The 21,552-nt window shown below is 42.9% G+C and overlaps 1 protein-coding gene across 2 annotated transcripts in view; it reads right to left on the bottom strand.

Moving 5' to 3' along the window:
- DAB2 (DAB adaptor protein 2) overlaps window positions 1-21,552 on the bottom strand; it is a 48,951-nt gene that overhangs the window by 6,741 nt on the left and 20,658 nt on the right. The window contains exons 2-12 of one of the 2 annotated variants that reach the window (XM_072992811.2): window positions 16,984-17,181; window positions 15,227-15,366; window positions 13,280-13,378; window positions 11,961-12,092; window positions 9,559-9,642; window positions 9,041-9,064; window positions 8,816-8,863; window positions 8,514-8,576; window positions 5,388-6,014; window positions 3,052-3,208; window positions 1,334-1,879 (exon numbers count right to left, since the gene is read on the bottom strand). In XM_072992811.2, coding sequence (XP_072848912.2) covers window positions 1,334-1,879; window positions 3,052-3,208; window positions 5,388-6,014; window positions 8,514-8,576; window positions 8,816-8,863; window positions 9,041-9,064; window positions 9,559-9,642; window positions 11,961-12,092; window positions 13,280-13,378; window positions 15,227-15,366; window positions 16,984-17,080 — 2,017 coding nt within the window. In that variant the 5' untranslated portion in view covers window positions 17,081-17,181. The remainder of the gene's footprint in view (window positions 1-1,333; window positions 1,880-3,051; window positions 3,209-5,387; window positions 6,015-8,513; window positions 8,577-8,815; window positions 8,864-9,040; window positions 9,065-9,558; window positions 9,643-11,960; window positions 12,093-13,279; window positions 13,379-15,226; window positions 15,367-16,983; window positions 17,182-21,552) is intronic. The other variant, XM_072992813.2, reaches the window with a different exon arrangement.

The raw sequence follows: 21,552 nt of genomic DNA, 5'->3' as shown, positions 1-21,552 counted from the left end.
AAAGGTTCCCCTTGACAATTTTTGTCCAGTCGTGTCCGACTCTAGGGGGCGGCGCTCATCTCGCTCTTGAAGCCATAGAGCCAGCGTTTGTCTGAAGGCAATCTTTCCGTGGTCACATGGCCAGTGTGATTTAGACACGGAACGCTGTTTACCTTCCCACCGAGATGGTACCTATTTATCTACTCGCATTTGCATGCTTTCGAACCGCTAGGTTGGCGGGAGCTGGGACAAGCAACGGGCGCTCACTCCGTCGTGTGGATTCAATCTTACGACTGCTTGGTCTTCTGACCCTGCAGCACAGGCTTCTGCGGTTTAGCCCACAGAAAGTTTGCTTAATACAGCTGGGAACTCAACAAGGATTTTGAAAGAATGGCAATACCTTTACAGTGGATGGTGACGATGGTGATGCATTTGCCTGAGGAAGGCAGCAGTGCCAGTTTCCTCACCTACAGTGACACCTTTATCTCCCCAAAAAGGGTTACACAGAAGCCAATAATCATGAAGTATAATGTATCTATAATTCCCCTTATCCTGTGTCACCAACTCGTAGCATCATATACAGTATAAGGTTTCCCAGTAGCTTCCATCCAGGAACTGACCAGACCTAGACCTTCTTAGCAGCAGCCAGCAAGCTTTCCCCTTTCCTCAACTATCCTTAAGAGCTACAGATATGTCTTGGGTTACTTAAATCTGAGTAACTACAAGAGCTCACAATTGCTTTAGCATTTCTGGTGCCTTCCTAAAATCATGTACACATCTAATGGAAAGATCTGGTGAGCAGCCTGTTCAGTATTTACACACATTGAACTCCTAATGCAAAAAGTGTTACAGTGATCTGACAAAGTACAGGTCATATGTTTGGTCACATTGGCCACCATTTTGTCAGACTACCACAGCAGCTTCTGCAGCTGGAACTCTGCATGTATGTAAATGTTAAACATTTACATGCTGAGCAGTCCGAGAGAAAATGGGTCATCCATGGACACCCAGCATGTGTGCAATGTAATTAAGATTCATCTGGACACTGCTGTCATTATATTACCTCAATGAAGTCAAGAATAGCTCCTAGTTAAAGGATTTTTATGGAATCATTTTCTCCCCCAATGATCACTTAAGATACCCATCATACACTCTAAAAGTATTTTCCTTTAACTACATCAAAATAGACTTGGAAGAAGAGGTCACCACTTGATTCAAGAAGATCAGTGGCTTTACCATCAGTTTGAGCAGATGACCAACTAGCTTCCAAGTCATTGTGGTCAGCGTAGTCTTGAGGAAAAACCAATTTTGCAACAGAAATAATTGGCAAGGGCTCCAGAAGCACCCAACACACCTTGCTGCTGCTGCTGCTCTGCCCTTCTTGCAGGCACAGCAGGGGGTTTCGTCAGCTGAAAGTCTTTGAACATCTCTTTAACATCCTTGATTTCCTTATCGCCAAGTGGATCCAGAGCAGTGAAGGCATCACTCTCCTTCTTGTTTGGCTCTTTCTGAGATGCAGTTCTGGGAGGTAGCTGTGGGGGAGGACATGCGGAAGACATGGAAGGCATCATCGATAGAGGCTGGGTTGCTAAGGTGGATGAGAACATGTTGGTCTGGAAAGGGTTCCCTGTACCGGGTGGCTGCATCCACGCATTGGGAGGGGAAACCCGTGCAGGCTGACTCCAGAGATCAGGAGCTGGAGGCTGGACAGGGGCTCCCAAGGATACGGTTTGGTTCCAGTTAGGAACTGGGGAAGGAGCGCCAAAATTAAGAGGAGGAGTAAAGCTCGCTGGCCGAGCACCTAAAACAGATCCAGAAAAGCCTGAAGGTTGATGGCTGAAGGCTGAAGGCTGGGGACCCCATGCTGGTGTTGGGGAAGTGGCTGTAGGCAAGCTTCCTCCTGGGGAGAAAGAGAAGAAACCACCTTCAACACTTAATGCTAAACTTAACTTTAGGTAACTCCAGACACATAGCAAGATCCAATGTTTTATAGATACCAGCAAAAATATCTACATAGTGTAAAATCCACCAGCATTTTGAGTGCAATCTTTAGTCAAGCAAATGTGCAAGCTTACAACCGGCTGAATACAGCTGTGCGTAAAAGTTACAGTATACAACATGTGGCATCAACCACTCCGGACTACAGATGGGTACAAACCATGCTTTGGCACAGTTCAGCGGATCAGTCCCACAGGTGTTGCGTGGGCACCCTAGATTCTCCACCCCACCTCCTCCCATAGACACCCACTCAGAGAAGGAGGCAAAGCAGGGAAACCCAGGGGGCTCCCAATGTGTGGGCACCCATGAGAGGAGGTGGGGCAGGGAATCTGAGATGCTCACACAACACCTATAGATCGGAGCCACTGAACCACATTGAACTGTGGTTCATGCCTCTCTCCGCACTGAAACACTCTTTGTTCTACAGTATCACCTGGGCTTTGGAAAAAATCCAAGCTCTGCCCACTTTGATCTGAAATCCATAAAGGCATATTCAGAAGAACCATGTGTCCAAAGTCCAGGTGAGCTTGTCTTGCATGACCAAAGAAAATATGAGTATTTAGGCTCTTAAGTCTCAGCCAACCAGAGTACAGTATTGTTTGTTTGTTCAGTCGTTTAGTCGTGTCCGACTCTTCGTGACCCCATGGACCAGAGCACGCCAGGCCCTCCTATCCAGTATATGCTCTTACAAATCAAAGCAAGGTTTTGCAGGAGAAAAAAAAGGGTCATCCGGTCCTGCTCCACCTTTTTCATTTTGTTTTGTTACAGGGGTCCCAGCAGGCACTAGGCAGGCGTGTTTCTCTCAGCTTACTCTTGGTTTAGAGCAAGCTGCTTAAGCAACTGGGCTGGATACAGAAGTTCTGTCGGCCATCCTCTGTGTAGGAGAATTCAATCTCACTGAATGTCCCGTTTCACGTATCAGCCAATGTTATGTTTCTCATCAAGGCCTGCATGGGGGGGGGGGGTGTTAGGCAATGTGTAGACTGTATAACTAAATTGTAAACCCCCCAGAAAGTGCTTGAAGCACTATAGGACAGTATATAAGCAGCACTTTTTAAGACAGCTTTTACTAACCTAATACAGGCATGGGAGCTGCTGTGGGAGTGCTTGAGTTGAAGAGTTCTAGAGAGCTGGTTTGTGCAGAGGCCGGCTGGGTTGCCGTGGTCAGAGAACTTGTTGCAGGAAGTCCCGGAGCAAAGATGTCAGAACCAAACAAGTCATTGGCTGCATTCTGGAAATCAAGACAAAAAGAAAGACTCAGTGATGATGATGGTTCTCTTTGCACAGGGAGTCCAAAACTTCCTGGGATTAAAAAGCTACTTCAAACGTTTCTCAAACTGTTATAATCCTTCATCTTCTCTGCAACCTTCTGATATGACAGTTACAGAGTCCAGCTATCTGAATTGTATGAAGTACAGTAAAAATCTGTCATGTGCTGGAAATGCTGCTGGGCAGGAGATTCATTCCAGAACCAGAATTCCAGCCATTTTTGGATCTGACAATATTTGTTTGGTAAACAGATTAGGCATACCATTTTGAAGAGGAGGTACTTCAGGACTCAAATTAACACCCGGAGGCACAAGGCAACCATAGTCAGAAGTGCTACTTTCACTCAAGGATCGTACACCGACTGTTCCTGATGAAGGTCTGAGTATGGTGACTGAAGGTGTTGTTATATCCAAACTGCGTTATTGCACAGCTCTGCTCAAGGACTATCTTTCAAGTGTCTCCCCAGTGACCAAGACTTAGGAGTGAGAAAGCTGCTGAGCATTTCTCTTCAAGTGCTTTGCAGGAACTGCAGTGCTTACCAGTTTGTTTCCAAGTACAATGCACTGGCAAAGATCTTTAGATGGCTTTAGATCCAGAATAACGAAGGACTGCTTCCTCTCCTACCAGCCTATTCATGTATGAGGATCTGGTGGAGAGGTCTTCTACGTCCTTATCATTTTGGATATCTAGCTGATAATGGACAGCTATGAGCAATCTTTGCTTTTTGTACTACAGCTCCCCAAATCCTACACACATCACAACCACTGGCCGTCTTGGTTGTAGGATTCTAGCTACTCTTGTCCAAAGAATAAACACACACCATTTCTAGCTAGGGAAATGGGAGAAAGGGTTTTCCTGGTGAAAGCACATATATTATGGAGCTTCTTGCCTGGAATGGCTCAGTGGCTCCCTCTCTTATGGAATTTTGCCCCACAGCAGGAATGTTTGTTTGGTAGAACTTGGTTTATTCAGACAGATAAGTGTGACCAAATTCTCTCATTCATCTGCTTGGTACAGTGGTGCCTTGCTTAACGATTGCCTCACTTAACGAGGAAATTGCTGTACGATTAGGTTTTTGCAATCGCTTTTGTGATCGCAAAACGATGGTTTAAATGGTTTTTTTATTTAACGATGATCGGTTCCCTGCTTCAGGAACTGATTTTCGTCGGCTTTCAAAATGGCCGCCGGCTGAAGAAAATGCCCCCCCCCCGTTTTTAGGAAAGCTTTTTCGCTTAACAGGCACCAGAAAATGGCCGCCATATGGGGGATCTTCACTGGACGAGGAGGTATTCAGCCCATTGGAACGCACTGAACAGTTTTCAATGCATTTCAATGGGTTTTTAAATTTCGCTTGACAACATTTTCGCTCTACAGCGATTTCGCTGGAACGAATTAACGTCATCAAGCGAGGCACCACTGTATATACTAACTGGTTTGGGGAATGTTATTGTACTAGTTGCCATAAACGGTATGCAAGAATGGCAGCGTATGATTTTCTTTTCTGAAATAACAAACCAAATTAGCTCAAGATCACTTTGACTGCGTTTAGGCATAGAGCCAGTGCTCATTACATAGATCTGTTTCCATGCACTACTTCCTTCTAAGTTTCCAGCAGCCCCTAACCAAAGGAGGGGAACGCTTCTGAGAACATTAGCACAGGTTTACCTACCCAGAGTTAGACCAACATTATACCAAGAGGACTTACAAACCTCTCCTTAGCCTCACTTCTGAGCTACCGTGTGCTATACAAGGCTGCACATTTAATAAGTCCCTCCCCTCCCATTCATTTTATCAAGACTGCATTTTCTTCCAACTTATATATATAGGTTATATATATATATAGGTTATATATATAAAGATACATATATTAAAATGCCTTGTGAGATGGGCAATCTTACTTACCAGAAGTACCAGAAGAGGCATGGCAGCAAAAGGAAAGAGAAAATTAGGTTTAGAAAGAAAGACTCTTGATGCACAGAGACAGCTAAGCTACAGAGGAATGTTTACGGTGACCGTAGACTATAGCTTTATTGACTGAAGGTCACCAAAGCTTTTTGTTGAAGAGGGAGTGAGAAATGCCTCCACCTCGTCCAAGCATAAAAACATGCATGTCACCCCAGTGCTCGTGCATTAGTGTTCACCTTAACAGTCCTCCTTCCTCTTCCTGGCTTGCTACTCTGTGGAGGCGGGCTAATCGTGATAGAATCTTGAGTCATCAAGGAGGGGCTGCTTTCAGAGTCTAGCCGTAATCCATTTTGCACAGGCACTCCTTTGGAAGAGCTCTCCACGAAGACGTCTAGGGGGGATTTGGCAGGAAAACCATTCTGTTCTCTCTCTGGGATCCCGTTGGGAATCTTGGCCGCTAGCTGGGCTGGCTTTGTCTCCAGTGGCCACTGGTTGGCCTGCAGGTCCTGCTTACCCGTTCGGTTCGAGATCTGGTCAAACTGTTCCCCAAAGTAATCGGCATCCCCATTGATGCCATTGCCCCCCATCTTCGGAGGGGAAAGTTTGAGGGAAGAATCAAGCGGGGGGCGTGCCAATTGGTCACGTTGCGTGAAAGGATCGTCGCTGAAAGGGTCAGGATTGGGTGTAGGGAAGAAGCTGAGGTTTGCAGAGAAAGCATTTTCAGGCAAGAAAGATGGTGGTGGCTTTGTCAATGGGAGGGAAGGCGTGATGTCATTCAAGAAAAGCTCCTCCCCTTTGAGAGAAGTTGGAGGGACCTCAATCTCAGAGTTTAAATCCACTAACAGGACCTCTTTATCCTCCTCCTGTTAGGGTGGAGAAAGATAGACAGATTAGCAGAAGAGTCATTAAGATATGGGCAAGTGATTCATGTGATCAATGATTAAAAATAGCCAAGCAGATTCACAGGGAAACACTATAAATATAGGCTTATTTATGACCTAGAAGGGGTTTGCTACTTGACAGCTACCTTGCAGTGAAGTACAGACATCTTCTACTAGCATTTTGATCTTTGGCTAGGAAATACATAGGTCAGGATAAATCAGGCAATTCTGAAGTTCTAGCAGAGAGGTAATGAAGGGAATCTTCATTGGAACAGGGTTGAATATGGATGGTGGAGACCACTGTCAAGGTAGCGTGGTTAGAGCTGAAGACCTCCAAGGTTCCAGCACCACCTGCCCAGCAAACCAGGTTGTGGTGGCAGTGTGTTCATATGAATCCTCATGCTTCTTGCTCCATGCTTTCTTCCTGATCCTTACTTATAACGTTTTCCGGAAGCACACTCCATTTCTATATGTACCTTCAGCTGACTACTGACTGAGCCAGTGATGTGTGTATGGAGATGCTTTATACCAACTTGGGGACTTCTTGCGATTCATCTGTTCCAGAATATTGCAGGTATGCATCAACTACAATATTTCGTTCGGATTCTGGTTGGGAAGACAGCCTCATTTGGTTTTGTTTGAATCTAAACTTCAGTTCAGAAAGCAAATCTTCATAACCTTTATCTCTTTGTAATATCTGAGTCAAATTTGAATACATTGTACCACTGTAAAGGATTGTGCCTACCAACTTTCAGACAAATAGGTGCAAGGTCTTTTGCGCTACCTGTGGTGGAATTTTACCTTAAAATATATAAAAGAGTACTGTCTATAATTTTGCTATTTCTTAGCCAATTTGAATGAAATCTCCATGAAGATTTTTCCCCTCCATTTTCCTACTCAACAAATTTCAGTTGAGCAGGTACAGAGGTATGTACGAGAGCGCACTTTATAATTTAGGGATTTTTACATAAAGTAGGGGGGGACAGAGAAAAAAAGCTTATTCCTCAATTTTATGGGTATTTATTGAGGGGTGGCTCTAATTAAGAACCTCATTAAGATCAAGGAGAATTTTCAAAACAAAAGAGGTGAGCAGCTTCCATTACTCTCTCCATATTTTGATAGAAATCTGTACGAAAATGGCGTATCACAGAGGAATGTGGAACGAAAAACAGTTGAAGGTATTGCTTTCAAATCAGCTGGCACCAAAGTCACAGAAAATGCAATAGGACGGGGTGCGTGATGATTGTAGAACACACAGCAGCAACGGCACAAAGACTCAGATATCCAGCAAGTTACAAACAAGGACTCCTATGCTTCATACTCAATATACAGTATTCCACCAATATATTAACATCTCTCCAAATAACACTGGGGATGAAGGACCCTTTCTCTGTGGTTAGAAGCCAGAACTGCCAGTTTCCCTTCTTCTAGTCTCAACCCCTGTAAACAGATGCACTATTTGGAAGATTTGAGAAGAAATGTATCAGTTGCTGGAAACATTTCTCTGTGTTTGCAGCCTTCAAAATCCAAATTGCTAATGAGTCTTTAGGAGTGTTCTATATCAATCTGCTTCAGGGAAGTTCCATTTCCATATGGACACTGCCAGAGTCAACCCAGTTAGTTTCTGAATTTGGGAATTAATTAAATTCAGAAGCACATCTTTACTGGATACTTTGCCTTGGCCTTTTGAGTACTGCCACCTCAGTTGCCTGGGATCAATTCCTAAACATGAAGGCCAGAATGCTGCTAAGGATTATTGCCATTGTAAGTATCATTGTGCAAATAGGTGCAAATTTTTATCATTCATGGAAGGGCTCTGTCTATGATAAATCTGTAGAAGCAGTACCATACAACCTCATTGTTGTACACCCCCATATCTGTGGGGTCAGTATCTATAGTTTCACTTATCCGCAGTCTAAAAATATTAAAAATATATATATTTAAAAAACTAGAAATACATATTTTCACGATGTATTTACTGATCACTAGAGGGAGCCAAAGACCTTGCTATATATTCTTGTTCTTGTAACACAGTCTCTGGCTCCCTCTAGTAGCCAGTTCTGGCAATACATCATGAAAATACTTTTTTTCTGCATTTTTCTCTTTTTCTATGCTATGTATTATGTTCACTATTATCTGAGGTTTTTGGCATCTGCAGGGGGCTTGGAGCCAATCCTCCATGGATACAGGGGTCCTACTGTAGCTTTTTGAAAGCCCCTGCCCAGTGCACAACACATATCACAGTTTGAAGTTTCCACTGCGCAACTGCTTCCATGAGAGTGTGATCTAGCATCTTCCACATAACTGTGCCTGTGTATATTTACACTACATGATTGCTCAACAGCATGATTCAGTCAATATGAAGACTCAAGTTGATCAACCAAATTCAGCCTAAAGACACACACCTAAAAACCGGCTCAAGTCATTTAAAAAAAGGCTTTCCAAAATCTGAAGACCGAAAGTCAAGTTGTTATTACTCACTGAGGGACTGTTAATATCAGGAGGAGTGGACATGTCTCCAAACAGATCCATCTGGTCAACACCCTTTAAAAGGAAGAAATGTGAGTTATGTCTGAATGCACAGATCACTCAGATACAAACAACAGCATGAACATAGAAAGAGCTTGAAAAACCAGAGTCTCTGCTGTCTCTCTACTGTCTATTCCAGCTTATCTTGCTGTATTCGTTCAGCCAGAACTTTCTCGACTCATGCAGTCTATTCTGGTTGAACTGCTATCCAAGAGTCTATTGCCTAACTATTCAGGTTAGAGACTTCCACATACCAGTTTCATTTTGCCAGCTTGATCAAAAGTTGCTTCGTCACTGCCATTCTGAAACAAAGCAAAGTCACATGGGTTTCAACGGTCGGTTGCTGTACTCTCTGCTACACAAAACATCAAGCACGAACAAGCTTTCCCTGCTTCACACTACTCGGAAGCAACAGTGGTATCTGAAGCCTGTTAGGTGATGGGTCTTCAATGGCCAGAGGGCAGGGGTTTGTTTCTTACCTCTGTTTTGTTAGCCTCTTCGTTCTGAAAAATGACAAGATACCGTTTCAGTATTTATAAGAATAAATAACAGTATTTATTAGCTACTCCTTAACAAATCAAGCTGCTATTCTCTTGGGCTAGGACTGTCTACTTAGGTTGACACCAGATCTCCAGGAGGCAGAAGCCTTTCACACCCTCCCCACCCTTTTAAAATTGTTTTTATTTGGAACTGTGGATCCAGGTATTAAACCCTAAATCTTCTGAGTGCAAAGCATGTTCTGTCCTATCAAGCTATGGACCCCGTTTTCAAAGGAAAGAATACCGTCTTCTGCTTCCTTATCTTGTTGATAGAACAAACATTATTTTAGAGTACACTGGGTAGTGGCTGGTATTGCTGAATTCACACAGGGTTCTTCCAGTTTATCTCAGGCAAACTCTGCTTTGGAGCAATTGTAGATATTATGTACAACTGCTAGGTTTCCTCCCACCCACCCCCCATTCCAGATTTTAGGCTACTTAAAACTAATCAGCATTACCTTTCTCTTGTCGTCCTCTTCTTTCTTCTTCATGTTATAGATGACTTGAAAGAGATCCTTCAGATCTACCACTAGAGGCTCTGCCTAGAGACACAAATGCATAGGGGGTGGGTTGGTTGGTACAGACTAGTTCAAGGGCTTACACTGTTGGGCTAACTGCAGAGTGACTGAACTCAGCTTAAAGTTAAGTTTTATGAGGCCATAAGTGGAGTCTACTGATTAGAAAGGCCTTTGGTGAACATGATGTCTAGATTGTATCCTCCCCTGGTCATGACCACCCACTCTATCACTATGAGCATATGTAAAAATACAGACAATACAGTGTGAACACTCCATGTGTCTCAATAAGTGGATTTTAAACCATGGAAACTCAGTCTGTAATGAATCCATTAGTCTTTTAAGGTTCCACAACATTTTGTGCTTTGCTTTTGCCCTCCATCTTTTCCTTTTCTTCCTTTAATTATGTTGACACATAATTAAAGGACAAGGATTACCGCAGCTCACCGACACTACCTGGTGTTCACCTCCTGAGACTTTTCCTGCCCTCTGACCTTAGTTGTGTGTGTGTGTGTGTTCTGTGCCATCAGATTGGAACTGACTTATAGCAACCCAGCAGGGCATTCAAGGTAATTGAGATATTTAAGGAGTGGTTTTAACAATTCCACTCCCCCTGTTAGTTTCCATGGCCAAGAGCAGATCCTGTTCTTTAGAGTCCCAATCCATCACTCTATCCACTAGACCACGCTGGGAATCCCATTAATGTTAGTTAGACTGTCCTTGTTCTTGAACGTTTTTGAAGGGCATGTTCCTAAGTGCTGTTTCATTATGCCCTTCCTTTAGACTTTTATTTAACCAGCACAAATCATTCCCATTACAATGAGCTGAATCAAAAAGAATTAACTGTGGTTAAGCTCTATTGAAATCACATGGGACTCCGGTCAGCCACGAATGACTAACTTGGTCTGGATCCAACCCAATCATAGAATAGTGAAGTTGGAAGGGGCCTATAAGGCCCTCAAGTCCAACCCCCTGCTCGATGCAGGAATACAAATCAAAGGATATCTGCCAGGTGGTTGTATAAGTTTCTCTTGAATGGCTCCAACGTTGGAGCACTCCCACCTCTTGAGGTAATTGATTCCATTGCTGTACTGCGATCATTCAGTTAGGAAAGAACATTTCCAGTGGGCCAAACAGATGCCCACAAACAGGACATGAGGACAAGAGAACACGCTTTGTCATGCTCTCTGGAAAATAATACAGGTATGTATATCGCTTTTTGTACTGGAAGCATTATATATATATCCATCATGGATCTATCTATGGCTAGCCCCATCCACCAGGAATTTGTCCAGTTGTCTTTCAAAGCCATCCACAGTGATAGCACATCACTACATCTTGCGTTCTCAGATTCCATCACTGTATCTTGCAACAGCATCTTGACTGCTCTTCCATCACTTCCAGGTGTAGTGTGAAGAAATACTTTTTATGTCCTGGATTATGTGTTTTCTTTCAGCTACAGTGGATGACATGGGCTCTAGTAATACGAGGGAGAGATGCCTATGAATTTATTCCACACTGCAAATTATTTTACATGCTTCTATCAGGAGGTGCTGGACAGCTCAGTGGCTTGGAGCATAAGAATCTGGAGTTCAATTTCCCACTGACTTTTTCCAGAGAAAAGCCAGCCTGTGCAAACTTGGGCAAATTGTGGGAACTCCACAGCAGCACCAGAAGAAGGGACCAATAAACCATAAGTGAGAACTAACTTGATGGCCATAGTTATTTATTGACCAATCAGGTTTTTAGTGTCGTTTGCATTGCTTCAGAGGCCTCTCTTTTTGTAATGTTAGGGAATGAACACAGCATAGAGCACTGTAGCCATTGCAATTAGGACCTGCTCTACATTTCTCACATCTATATAATCCACCAGATATGCTCCAGATTCCATCTCTCCTCTATTCAACTATGGACTCCAAGAGAATCCAATCTTTGAAGATAGCCAGTTTTGTGTAGAACTATGCTAAATCAGTGTGGCGTAACAGACAGAGTGATGGACTAGCACTCAGAAGGCCTGAGTTCAAATCCCCACTCAGCCATGGAAACTCACTGGGAGTGTGGAACTGATAAAACTGCACTTTAAATGCCTCACTTCCCGCAAAAGCGCCAGTCGGGTCAAAGTAAGTTACTTCTGACACAAGGCTGTAAAATAATATATACTATAATGCTACCCGTTCAGCACTGGAACTGCACAATCTGATTTTCTGAAACCTGATCATTAAGGCTGAGGGCAATACAGGGGTCCTTTTAAGGAGAAAAGCAGGGAAACAAACAAACAAACAAACACACCAGTCATCCATCCATCCATCCCTGGTCGTGAGACCACTCCACTATTAACATTTTACCTGCTGTGCAGTTTTTATGGCAAAGAACTGGTGTTGCCCTTCTCCTCCGCAAACATAGCCAAAGGCACGGTTGTCAGTCACATCTCGAGCGATAAAAGAGATTTTGTTGACTGGGTGCTCATGCTCAATAACCTGGAATCAGAAGAGATGATATAAGATCGACTTTTAGAAAACCCTTGGAAGGGGTAGCACTTTGACCGGTTTATGAAAGCTAAAGCACAAGCAAATTGAGAAGTCTGCCTGTTGCTATGAATTGTAATTTTTAACACAAGGATTCACTGCAGTTTCACCTTCCCACCACGAATGCTGCTAACCCACTTTGCTTTAACTTAGGCATTCACTGTTTGAGAGAGCACGCTAGACATAGCTCATGGGTGTTAAAGGCTAGGAAGTGTTGGCTTCGTGAAGTTACACAGGTGCACATTGACCACAGGTAACTCTAAATCCCAGAATTGGAAAGATTTGCAGAGTATGGGGAAAGAGATTATTAAAAGTAAAGTAGAAGGGAATATCGCTCTAGCTTAGATGGGTGTGCAAAAGAGAAACTTTGTACATATACCTCCCTGCTTGCAATGGAGTGGTGGAGTCAGGTCTCTTAGGGACAAAATCCAAGTCCTTTTTGAGAACTAGGGACTGTTACATCATCTATTACCCCCCCCCCCAAGTTTATTGTTCCTCTCTAAGCTTAGTTGCAGTCCTCACAGTAGCTAGGAGACAAATGGGTTTCCCAGGAGCAGTATATAGTTGTGAACTACCCCTCTTATATTGCAACGTATTTGAAGTAGTTTGGTCTTGAATGGGCAGTTAGAAGCCATTAACCTTACAAAATATCTGCACCTCATTTATCAATAGGAACAGCTCCAGCTGCCCTCAATTCAGACTCTCATTATGCAGGACTGTTAGCTATGAGGATTGCCATAAGGAGTATATGTGCTTCTAAACTTTCCACTATACTTCTGCTAAGTCATGCTTTGAAGATCCCACCAATTACTTAATATTTGACTCAGCACAGAGAAGAGTGCCAAGATTAAATTGGTGTATGCAAGGTAGAGTTGACACACTTCTAAAAGGATTGAAGCAGTCCTTGAGAAACCCCAAGAACTGCTTAAAGGATACTTCACTTTGCTAAATAATTAACTATCATGGGCTAATAACGTTAGTACACTTCTTTGAAGTATCTGCCTAAGAGAAGCTTCTGCTTTGTTAAGCACATTTTCAGATTTAAAATTAGACCATGACTTTTCATGTTCAGAAAGCTAGTAGTTCTCTAACAAAAGTGAGCTTAACCCACTACCAGACAAGCTGAGTGCAGAACTTACCCCTGTTTTCTCATCTATGATCTTGATCCCAGCAAGAGAGATGTTCACCCATATTTTCTGCTTATGTTGTCCTTGAGAGCGAGCTGCGACTGCCATCCCCTATGGACAGAAAGCCAAAGTGAACACAAAAGCTTCCCCACCCAAAGTGTACTAATGCACAGGAGTTCTGTTTGAGTTTATCATTAAGTACTGAACAACCGCATATATTGCCTTCCATTTCCTTCACAATCACTCATTTAGGACTAGTTGCATGATTAGGCAAATTCTTCTTACAGGAGAATTAGCTACAGTAGTGCCTCGCGAGACAAATACCTTGCAGGACAAAAAACTCGCAAGACGAATGGTTTTGGCGATGGGGTTGATGACTCACAAGACAAATGTTTCTACAGCCATGCTTCGCAAGAATGTTTTCCATTTTTTGTTCCTGCCTCACGTTTGCTGATATGTTTTTCTATGTTTAAAAGTTAGTGTTTTGATTGAAATTTTTTAAATCATCTGCACAATATGTATGGCTTTAAAGAGCACTTCATAAACCCCTTGCCCAAAGCCACCGAGGTTGGCTCTACTCCCAGGAGGCATGGTGGACAATCAAACTCCCAGCCTACTTAAACCCCTGAGTTATCCAGCAGGAGGTAATTAATTCAATTACAAGGTGGCGATTAGGGTCTGACTGGGTGACAAAGGCCCAAATGTTTGGTTGAGTCTATATAATGATACAGGAAACCGTTGTCTTTGCTAAGGTGCCAAACTTTCTGATTTATTCATGCCCAGTGGTTCCCTCTGGAATATTTGCAGGCATCACATCTGATCTCCGAGTTCTGACACTACTGAACGGACATTTTCCAAACACTGAATTCACTAATGTGTTGTGTTAGCCAAGTGTGCATTTATTTTAATATCATGTTTTCTCAAAGCCCTTAAGTGTTCAGGGCCACTTGAAAGTGGTGCTCTTTCTCTCCCACACTGAGGAACAGAATCCATATAGAAAATACCTGAATCTGAAGACATACAGATAAATTCAGCTAGGTTGTTCTAATGTATAGCCTGCATAATTAAAATTGTAAACTGCCCAGAGAGTGCTTCGAACACTATGGGGCGCTATATAAGCAGCATGCTTTGCGTTTTGCTCATCCTCATCTGGAAGGGACCCTAGGGATCATCGAGTCCAGCCTCTATCGAGGAGGCGTAGTGGCGGATCGAAGTTGCAACCTCTGGCTCCACAGCAAGAAACCTAAACCACCGGACTATCCTAACAATACTTCTCCCCTTTCTGCATACACTATACAGATTCAGGGCATTTTGCTGCTAAGTCAAGTACAGTGGTGCCTCGCATAACGAGTGCACCGTTTAACGACGAATCTGCATAGCGACGCATTGCGATGTTTAGATAGGCTGAACATCGCTTTGCGACGATTGGTAAGCGTTTCGCTTACCGATCTTCAAGTTGCGATGGTTAGAAAAGAGCTGATCGGTGGTTCCAAAATGGCCACTGGATCAGCAAAATGGCCACCCGCAGCATTTTCACGCCCTGCCCTCACTTACCAGGCAGCGAAAATGGTGGCTGGATGGGGGAATCTTCGCTTACCAGTGAGTTTTTCCCCCATAGGAACACATTAAATGGAGTTTAATGCGTTCCTATGGGGTCCCCCCCCCCCGCATAGCAACGAATCCGGATAGCGACGTTAATCCTGCCATTTGGAGTGGAGCATCTTGGAATCATTTGGAGAAACTCCGGGCCCATAAGCAATTCTGTTCCTCCTTCAACCTCTGCTTGCCCTGCCCTAGTGATATCACAAGGGCCCACTTCCTGGTCTCAGGTTTTGGCCCTGAAATCTCAGGAAATGGAATGCTGATGACCAGGGAACCCTTCAATCAAGTGACAGTGCTTTAGGGGAAAAGCCATTTATTTTCTAGTGCCCGAAAGAAGGAGGAAGTAATAAGACCCACCTTTAGCTTCATCATGGAATCTTGGCTCATCTTGTCTCCCCTCGCCTCTGGGACATCATCGATTCCAATGAGTTTGGCCTTGTATCTTACACCATCTCCTTGAAATCTGGCCAAGAGGAATTCTTCTGTCTTCTCTGATCCTAAAAAGCCAGTTTTTAATCATGTCATTTTATTTGTGCTGCCCGACATGTATGCATTTCAGGGCCTGTAAACATTCTTTCTTAATTCTGCATTTTATAAAAGCCAGGCAGTTTCCCACATCTGTGCATTTTACAGACACAAGCATGTTTTCCACCAATTACAATTTCACACGGTGAACCTCAATGTGTAGCAACCGTTTGCTTTTTACAGAATGTTCTGCAGGTTTCTGTCCAGCATTTATTCAGTAACAGATCTGATGACCACGCTATTTAGGGAAAGGCCCTAGGTGGCAGCCTCCTACAGCCTGGTCTGCTTCTCTCAAAGTTGGTATTACAACCTTGTATTGCCAGGGACGAAGAACATTGGCCTTCCAGATGTTAATGGTATTAGAACTGTGTAACTGCAACTCTTTCAGTCCTTTGCCACTGGCTAGGGCTGATGGGAGTTGCAGTAAAAAATTGTCAGAAAACCCACAGGCTCTCTCCAACCCTGGACAGAGACTTTATCATACCATGAAGAAAAGGTCCAAAAAAGGAAGGCTTCTGAGCAGGCTGGTTTCAGGTCAAGAACTCTTAGGCAGCTCTTAGACTCATTGTCTACTAGTGATGGTTTGCTGGACACACACTAGGCTCTTCTGACTGCTGCCAGTCACAAAGCTTGATCCATGGATCCAGCCAGCCTAGTACTGCCAGCATTGACTGGCAGCTACTCTCCTGGGTTTCAGGCAAGATTCTTCTTTTGCCCTACCGAAATATGCCGCGGATTGAACCTGGGATAATGCTGCACCACTGAACTACAGCTGTTCTCCAGCACAGCAGCCTGAGTTTCCTTGTTTGTTTCCCAACCACATCCTCTCTGGACTGGACCTTTTGGAGTTTTTGGCGAGGCCCTTTTAAACTACAGTAGTGATTCTTAACCTCTGTGACTTATGTGATTTCAGGTGAGACATGTGTGGCTTGAAAAAAACAACAACTCTATAATACTATAATTTTATTTGAAGGAGAAGAAAATAACCATACCAATTTCTTTCTTTGTACACAGAGCAGTGCATCATCCTATGATTTCCAGCAGTACATTTATCTTCCCTTTATCTTTCTTTACCTCTGTAACATAGCACCTCACTGGCTAAAATCCTATTGTAAAATACTGTGTGAAAGCCATTGTAGAAATGGTTTTCATATTTTGTCAGCCATTGGTCACTTGCCCTAGCATGCAACTGATTCTGAGCCCCACCTCCTCTGGCAGACGCCCACTTAGAGACAGAGTCCCAGATTTCCTGCTCTGCCTCCTCTGGGAGTGGGTGCCCACCAGAGGAGGTGGGGCTTGGAACTGCAGAACACCTGTTGGATCGATGGATGAACCATCAAGAACTGCTGAACTAATGGTTCGTGCCCATCTCCAGTCAATATCCATCCACTATTTTATGTAACATTCATCGAAATGGGTATTTAAAAGAAGAAGCTGTTAAGAAACATTGTTTTAGGTGCTTAAAAACAAAGACAAAAAATGTGGTGGCGCCTTAAAGACTACCTTTTATATTTTTTACACAAGTTTTCATGGACACGTCCATTGCATTAAACAGCTGTAGATGTAATTCCCCTTAATTTATCCTTTACCTTTCTTTTTCTCCTTTTTGGAAGTCTGTGGTTTCAGTAGTGTCTGTTGCTGAGCAGGAGAATTGTTTACACTTGTTGCTTCTGCTTCGCTTGACATGGTGAGAGGCCAGCCTCAAGATCCAGGAGTGAATCTTGTACTTGTGAATGCAACTGGAATTTGTTTAGCGACCCTCAGTGGAAAAGCATACTATTTTCAACCTTTAAAAGAGAGAATTGGATAATCAACCAATGAACAAAAGTTTAAGAATTGAAGACCACAGAAAGATGGTTGATACTAGATGAAACTGCTTGTCAGTCTATTCCAATATTGGTTACCCTAACTGGCAGCAAATTCTCCAGCATCTCAAGAAGAAAGGCACATTTTTCTGCAATCTGTTACTGAATCCTTTATGCTAAATACAGAATTTGGGGCCTCTGCAAGCAAAGCACCATGGATCTATAGTTCTTCTCCAATAAGGCAGCCATTTACACAATTGCCAAAAAAAGAACAACTGCATCAAAGAAAAAAGAAAATGAAGTATTAGGATTAGGGGTTATTTCAGTAAATTTGAGTTAATTAGGCTGAGTGAGAGAACAAAGAAGAATGCAGAAAAAAGTTTGTCTAAATAGCAATACAAATCTCTCTCTTTACTCTGCAGTTCTGTGACATGACTAGTGGAAAGGGATACATACATGCAGTGACCTCAGTGTGAGCCCTCCATAGTCTCTCAGTGGTTGGAGTATTGGGGGATACTTTAGACTTTGGCGGGTAGGAGTGGAGGGTTAAGCTTTTATGTGCCTTCTCCTCTGGCACCAGCAGCTCAATCCACTGTTATCACATCGCTTCCAGTTTCCCCTTTCTCCTGTTCAAATAGCTGATCCTCTTTTTAACCCTACAAAGGCTGAATGGGATACGAAGAATCTGTACTTATGCCCAAGAAGTGAAGCATAACAAGTATCTCTTATTCAGTCATTTTTATGAAAAATAATTATCCAAAGGGAGTCCACATACATACACGTTCTTAGGTTCTATGGAGTATTAACATTATCAGTTTAGCAGCACTTCGAAAGTGGGAGTACACTCATGGAGCAGACCCATTTCTCAGAGTCGAGAATATTCATATGATCAGAACTTGCTTAGTAATACTGCTGTGTCCTAGGAGGAGCACACGGCTTTCAATATGGAACTGACATTGGCAGTCTGAATGCTGCGTCTATGTACCACTTGACCAAGAATCCTCCCCAAACACCCATCAAATATTTATTTATTTATTTATTTATTTTATTGGACTTATATACCGCCCCATAGCACTACAAAGCACTCTCCGGGCGGTTTACAATTTTAGTTATACAGGCTACACATTGCCCCCCCAGCAAGCTGGGTACTCATTTTACTGACCTCAGAAGGATGGAAGGCTGAGTCAACCTTGAGCCGGCTACCTGGGATTCTCACTGTGGGAGGATATCTGAGGATATATTTGAGAGTATGTTCTCAATGTGGGAGAATATTTGAGGATACAAAGACATCTGGTCTCACACTGGTGCATTGAGTCCTTTGAAGATCCACAATGATCCATTGCAAGAGTTCGAAACATGCCAGGCAGATCACTACGGGCAACATTCTAATGTCCTAGAACCACGTCCCCTTTTCTTTTGTTTTTAAAAACCAAAGCTGAATGATGTTACTACCATGGCTGCTTTTCCTGACTTTGGTCTAGAAATTCTAGCTCAGAGCCGGTTGGGGTTCAGACATTTAGAACATGGGATACAGATGCCATGAGTATTTGCAGCTTTGCTTTTGGCCATCTTGATGCTACAATACTGTTTATTGCACTGCTCAGTGAGTGAAATTCACCTTCAGCCACATGCACGAGGTTTTGCTTGATAATTCATCTCTGCTTCAGATTCTTCCTGAAGCAAAGAATGTATGCGGTTTCACTGACAATCCTGCCACTCATTCTGGTTGCCTCAAGCTAGAATTGCCACTTACACATTGAAAGAGGAAGAAAAAAATGGTGGTGGAGAGATAGAAAAGGAAAGACAGAAGTGAAAAAGAACACACACATTCCCCTTCATTAGATATACTGTACACTAATTTAAAGATATAAAAGCAAATTTAGTGCAAATTTAGAAGAGATTCCTATAAGCAGAAATAGTTATATGGATCTTGACACAACAGAGTTGTGCAAAGCAACACCCCCACCATCCACACCAACCCACTCTCACATTCGCAAAAGAAGAAGACTCTAAAGGAGATAATAGAGATCAGCATGAATTGGTGGTGTGTGCCAGTTCGGTTTTGAGTGGAATGCATGTTCAGCGCTTCCCAGCCTTCCTAACTCAGATGGCTGCCCACTCAGGGACAGCATCCTGGCTTCCCTACCCTGCCTCCTCTGGACGCTGCCTCTGAGTGGGTGCCCACCAGAGGAGGTGGGGCTTGGAACTGCAGAACATCTGTTGGACCGATGGATGAACCATCATGAACTGCTGAACTGATGGTTCACGCCCATCTCTAGTCAATATCCACCCACTATTTTATGTAACATTCATCAAAATGGGTATTTAAAAGACTTGTTTGGCCCAAAAACAAACCAACAGAAATCACCAGTTTGTACTAAACTTTCAGAGATAGGATTTACAGTAGCCTGTCAAAGTGAAACAATACTTGAAGTTTCTTTAAGTGGACACTTTGGTCTTGGCTAATCCTAATAAACCTAGTAAGAGATGTTAAGGATTGAACCAAAGACCTTCTGAATAGAATAGTGAAATCTGCCTCAGTGTGTGGCATGGCCTATAGAAGTACTGTCAACTCTGACAAGTAGCAGCTTCTCTGGGGCGTCAGACACTTTCTTTATCCTATTTGGGAGTTTCCCAGTGTTCCTTGATGGTCCCTATTCCAAGTACTCATCAAGTTCCCAAACTTGGCCAGGAGATGTTTGGGGTGGTGAGTTACAGATTTTACTTTTAATTTGGCCTCTCTTTAAAACGAGGCCAGAGAAAATACATAGCGTGGTGGCAACACATTTTGTTCATCTTTTAAGTTAATGTGCTTCTGGGGTTTAAATGTGAAGGCTTCTGTTAGCCCTCCTTGAACTCATTACAAATGTAGTCCAGAGCATATTGGATATATACGAGTGCAGCAAATATGTTTCCTGCCAATTGCACATTTTGAAGTGGAGAGGAGTAGAAGAAGATGTCCCACCATTGAGCTGAGGGTTCGGCCACCGTCACTTGATGAATTCTTCTTGCTCCAGATCCGTCTCACAGAGGTTCAGTTCCATTTTGCTAAAGGAGGTCTAAAAGTCTGGCTCATGTATCTTACTTTATGTAAGACAGACATCAATTTTAAGGGTTGTCCAGATCCAGTTTAAATATAAAATGTAACAAAGTTGACCAGGGCCTTGGTGTTACCCATTAAACACAAGTTAACATCTGGGCAGAAATATAGGCCATGGGGGTTACAATCTTTTCTGCTGTGGTAACATGCATTCATATTGAAATCCTAATAAAAATTATAAGCCATCAATTCAATTCCAACTTATGGCAATCCTTTCCAGGTAGAAAGTACTCAGAATTCGTTTACCGTGCCCTTCTTCTGTGGGCAGCCCTGGGACTGTTCAGTTTGCGCAAGACCACACAGGCTGGCTGTGTTAGCAGGAGGCCCAATGGGGAATCGAACTCCCAAACTCTGCCTCTCCAACCAAGTGAGTTTATCCCAAACTATAGTCATTTTTTCTTCCCATATAGGTAAGTTAAGTTTTATGATGCAGTCATAAACCCGATTAAGCAAAGATAAGTACCGTATTTTTCGCACTATAAGATGCACTTTTTTCCTACAAAACAGGGAGGTGGAAAGTCTGTGCATCTTATGGAGCGAAGAAAACAGATTATTTTTTCCTGTTTTCTTCTCCTAAAAATTTGGTGCGTCTTATGGAGAGGTGCGTCTTATGGAGCGAAAAGTACATAGAATAAATACATAGTACTGTATAGTATAAAATCTTGCTATAGCATTTTGCGAATTCTCATAGCTGAAAATAAAAATGTAGCCACTAATGGCATTATCTGATTCTCTTCGGAGAACAGAAACTTCAGATAGTCTGGGGAGGTAGACCAGTATATTTACTCATGATTGAACCAAGATATCGAATATGTTCATTCCTATATAAGCTACATTTTAAAATGATGTGCGCCAAGGTCTCAATAATTTATATCCCATAGGGACAGAGCCTTTCCCCATATGGGGTTTCATTAAAACACCCTTTTAAAAGGGCTGAGGGAAAGCAGTTAAATCTAGCCCTTAAAAAGGCAAAGCAATATCTCAGTACTGTAATTTATTATATGGGTAATTAGCTGGGTTGGGGGAAGTTAAAATTTAGGACAAAACACATAGGTGAACACGTGTAGAAAGTATTGAAGGTCTATATCTTTGATACGTTGCGTAAGTATTGGTTTAATGCTACCTTGAGGCTGTCTCAGCAAGAAGTCCATAGAGAAGCCTAAGAGATGTAGTTTTTCAATAAATCCCTTATGCCATGAACTGGCAAAGACATCTTTCCGCAAATAGTATAGGTAGTCACTGGTCATTGGGGC

Source organism: Pogona vitticeps, chromosome 2 (assembly GCF_051106095.1).
Source record: "Pogona vitticeps strain Pit_001003342236 chromosome 2, PviZW2.1, whole genome shotgun sequence".
In the NCBI taxonomy this organism is placed as follows: domain Eukaryota; kingdom Metazoa; phylum Chordata; class Lepidosauria; order Squamata; family Agamidae; genus Pogona; species Pogona vitticeps.
This window is presented reverse-complemented; position numbering and strand designations above follow the sequence as displayed.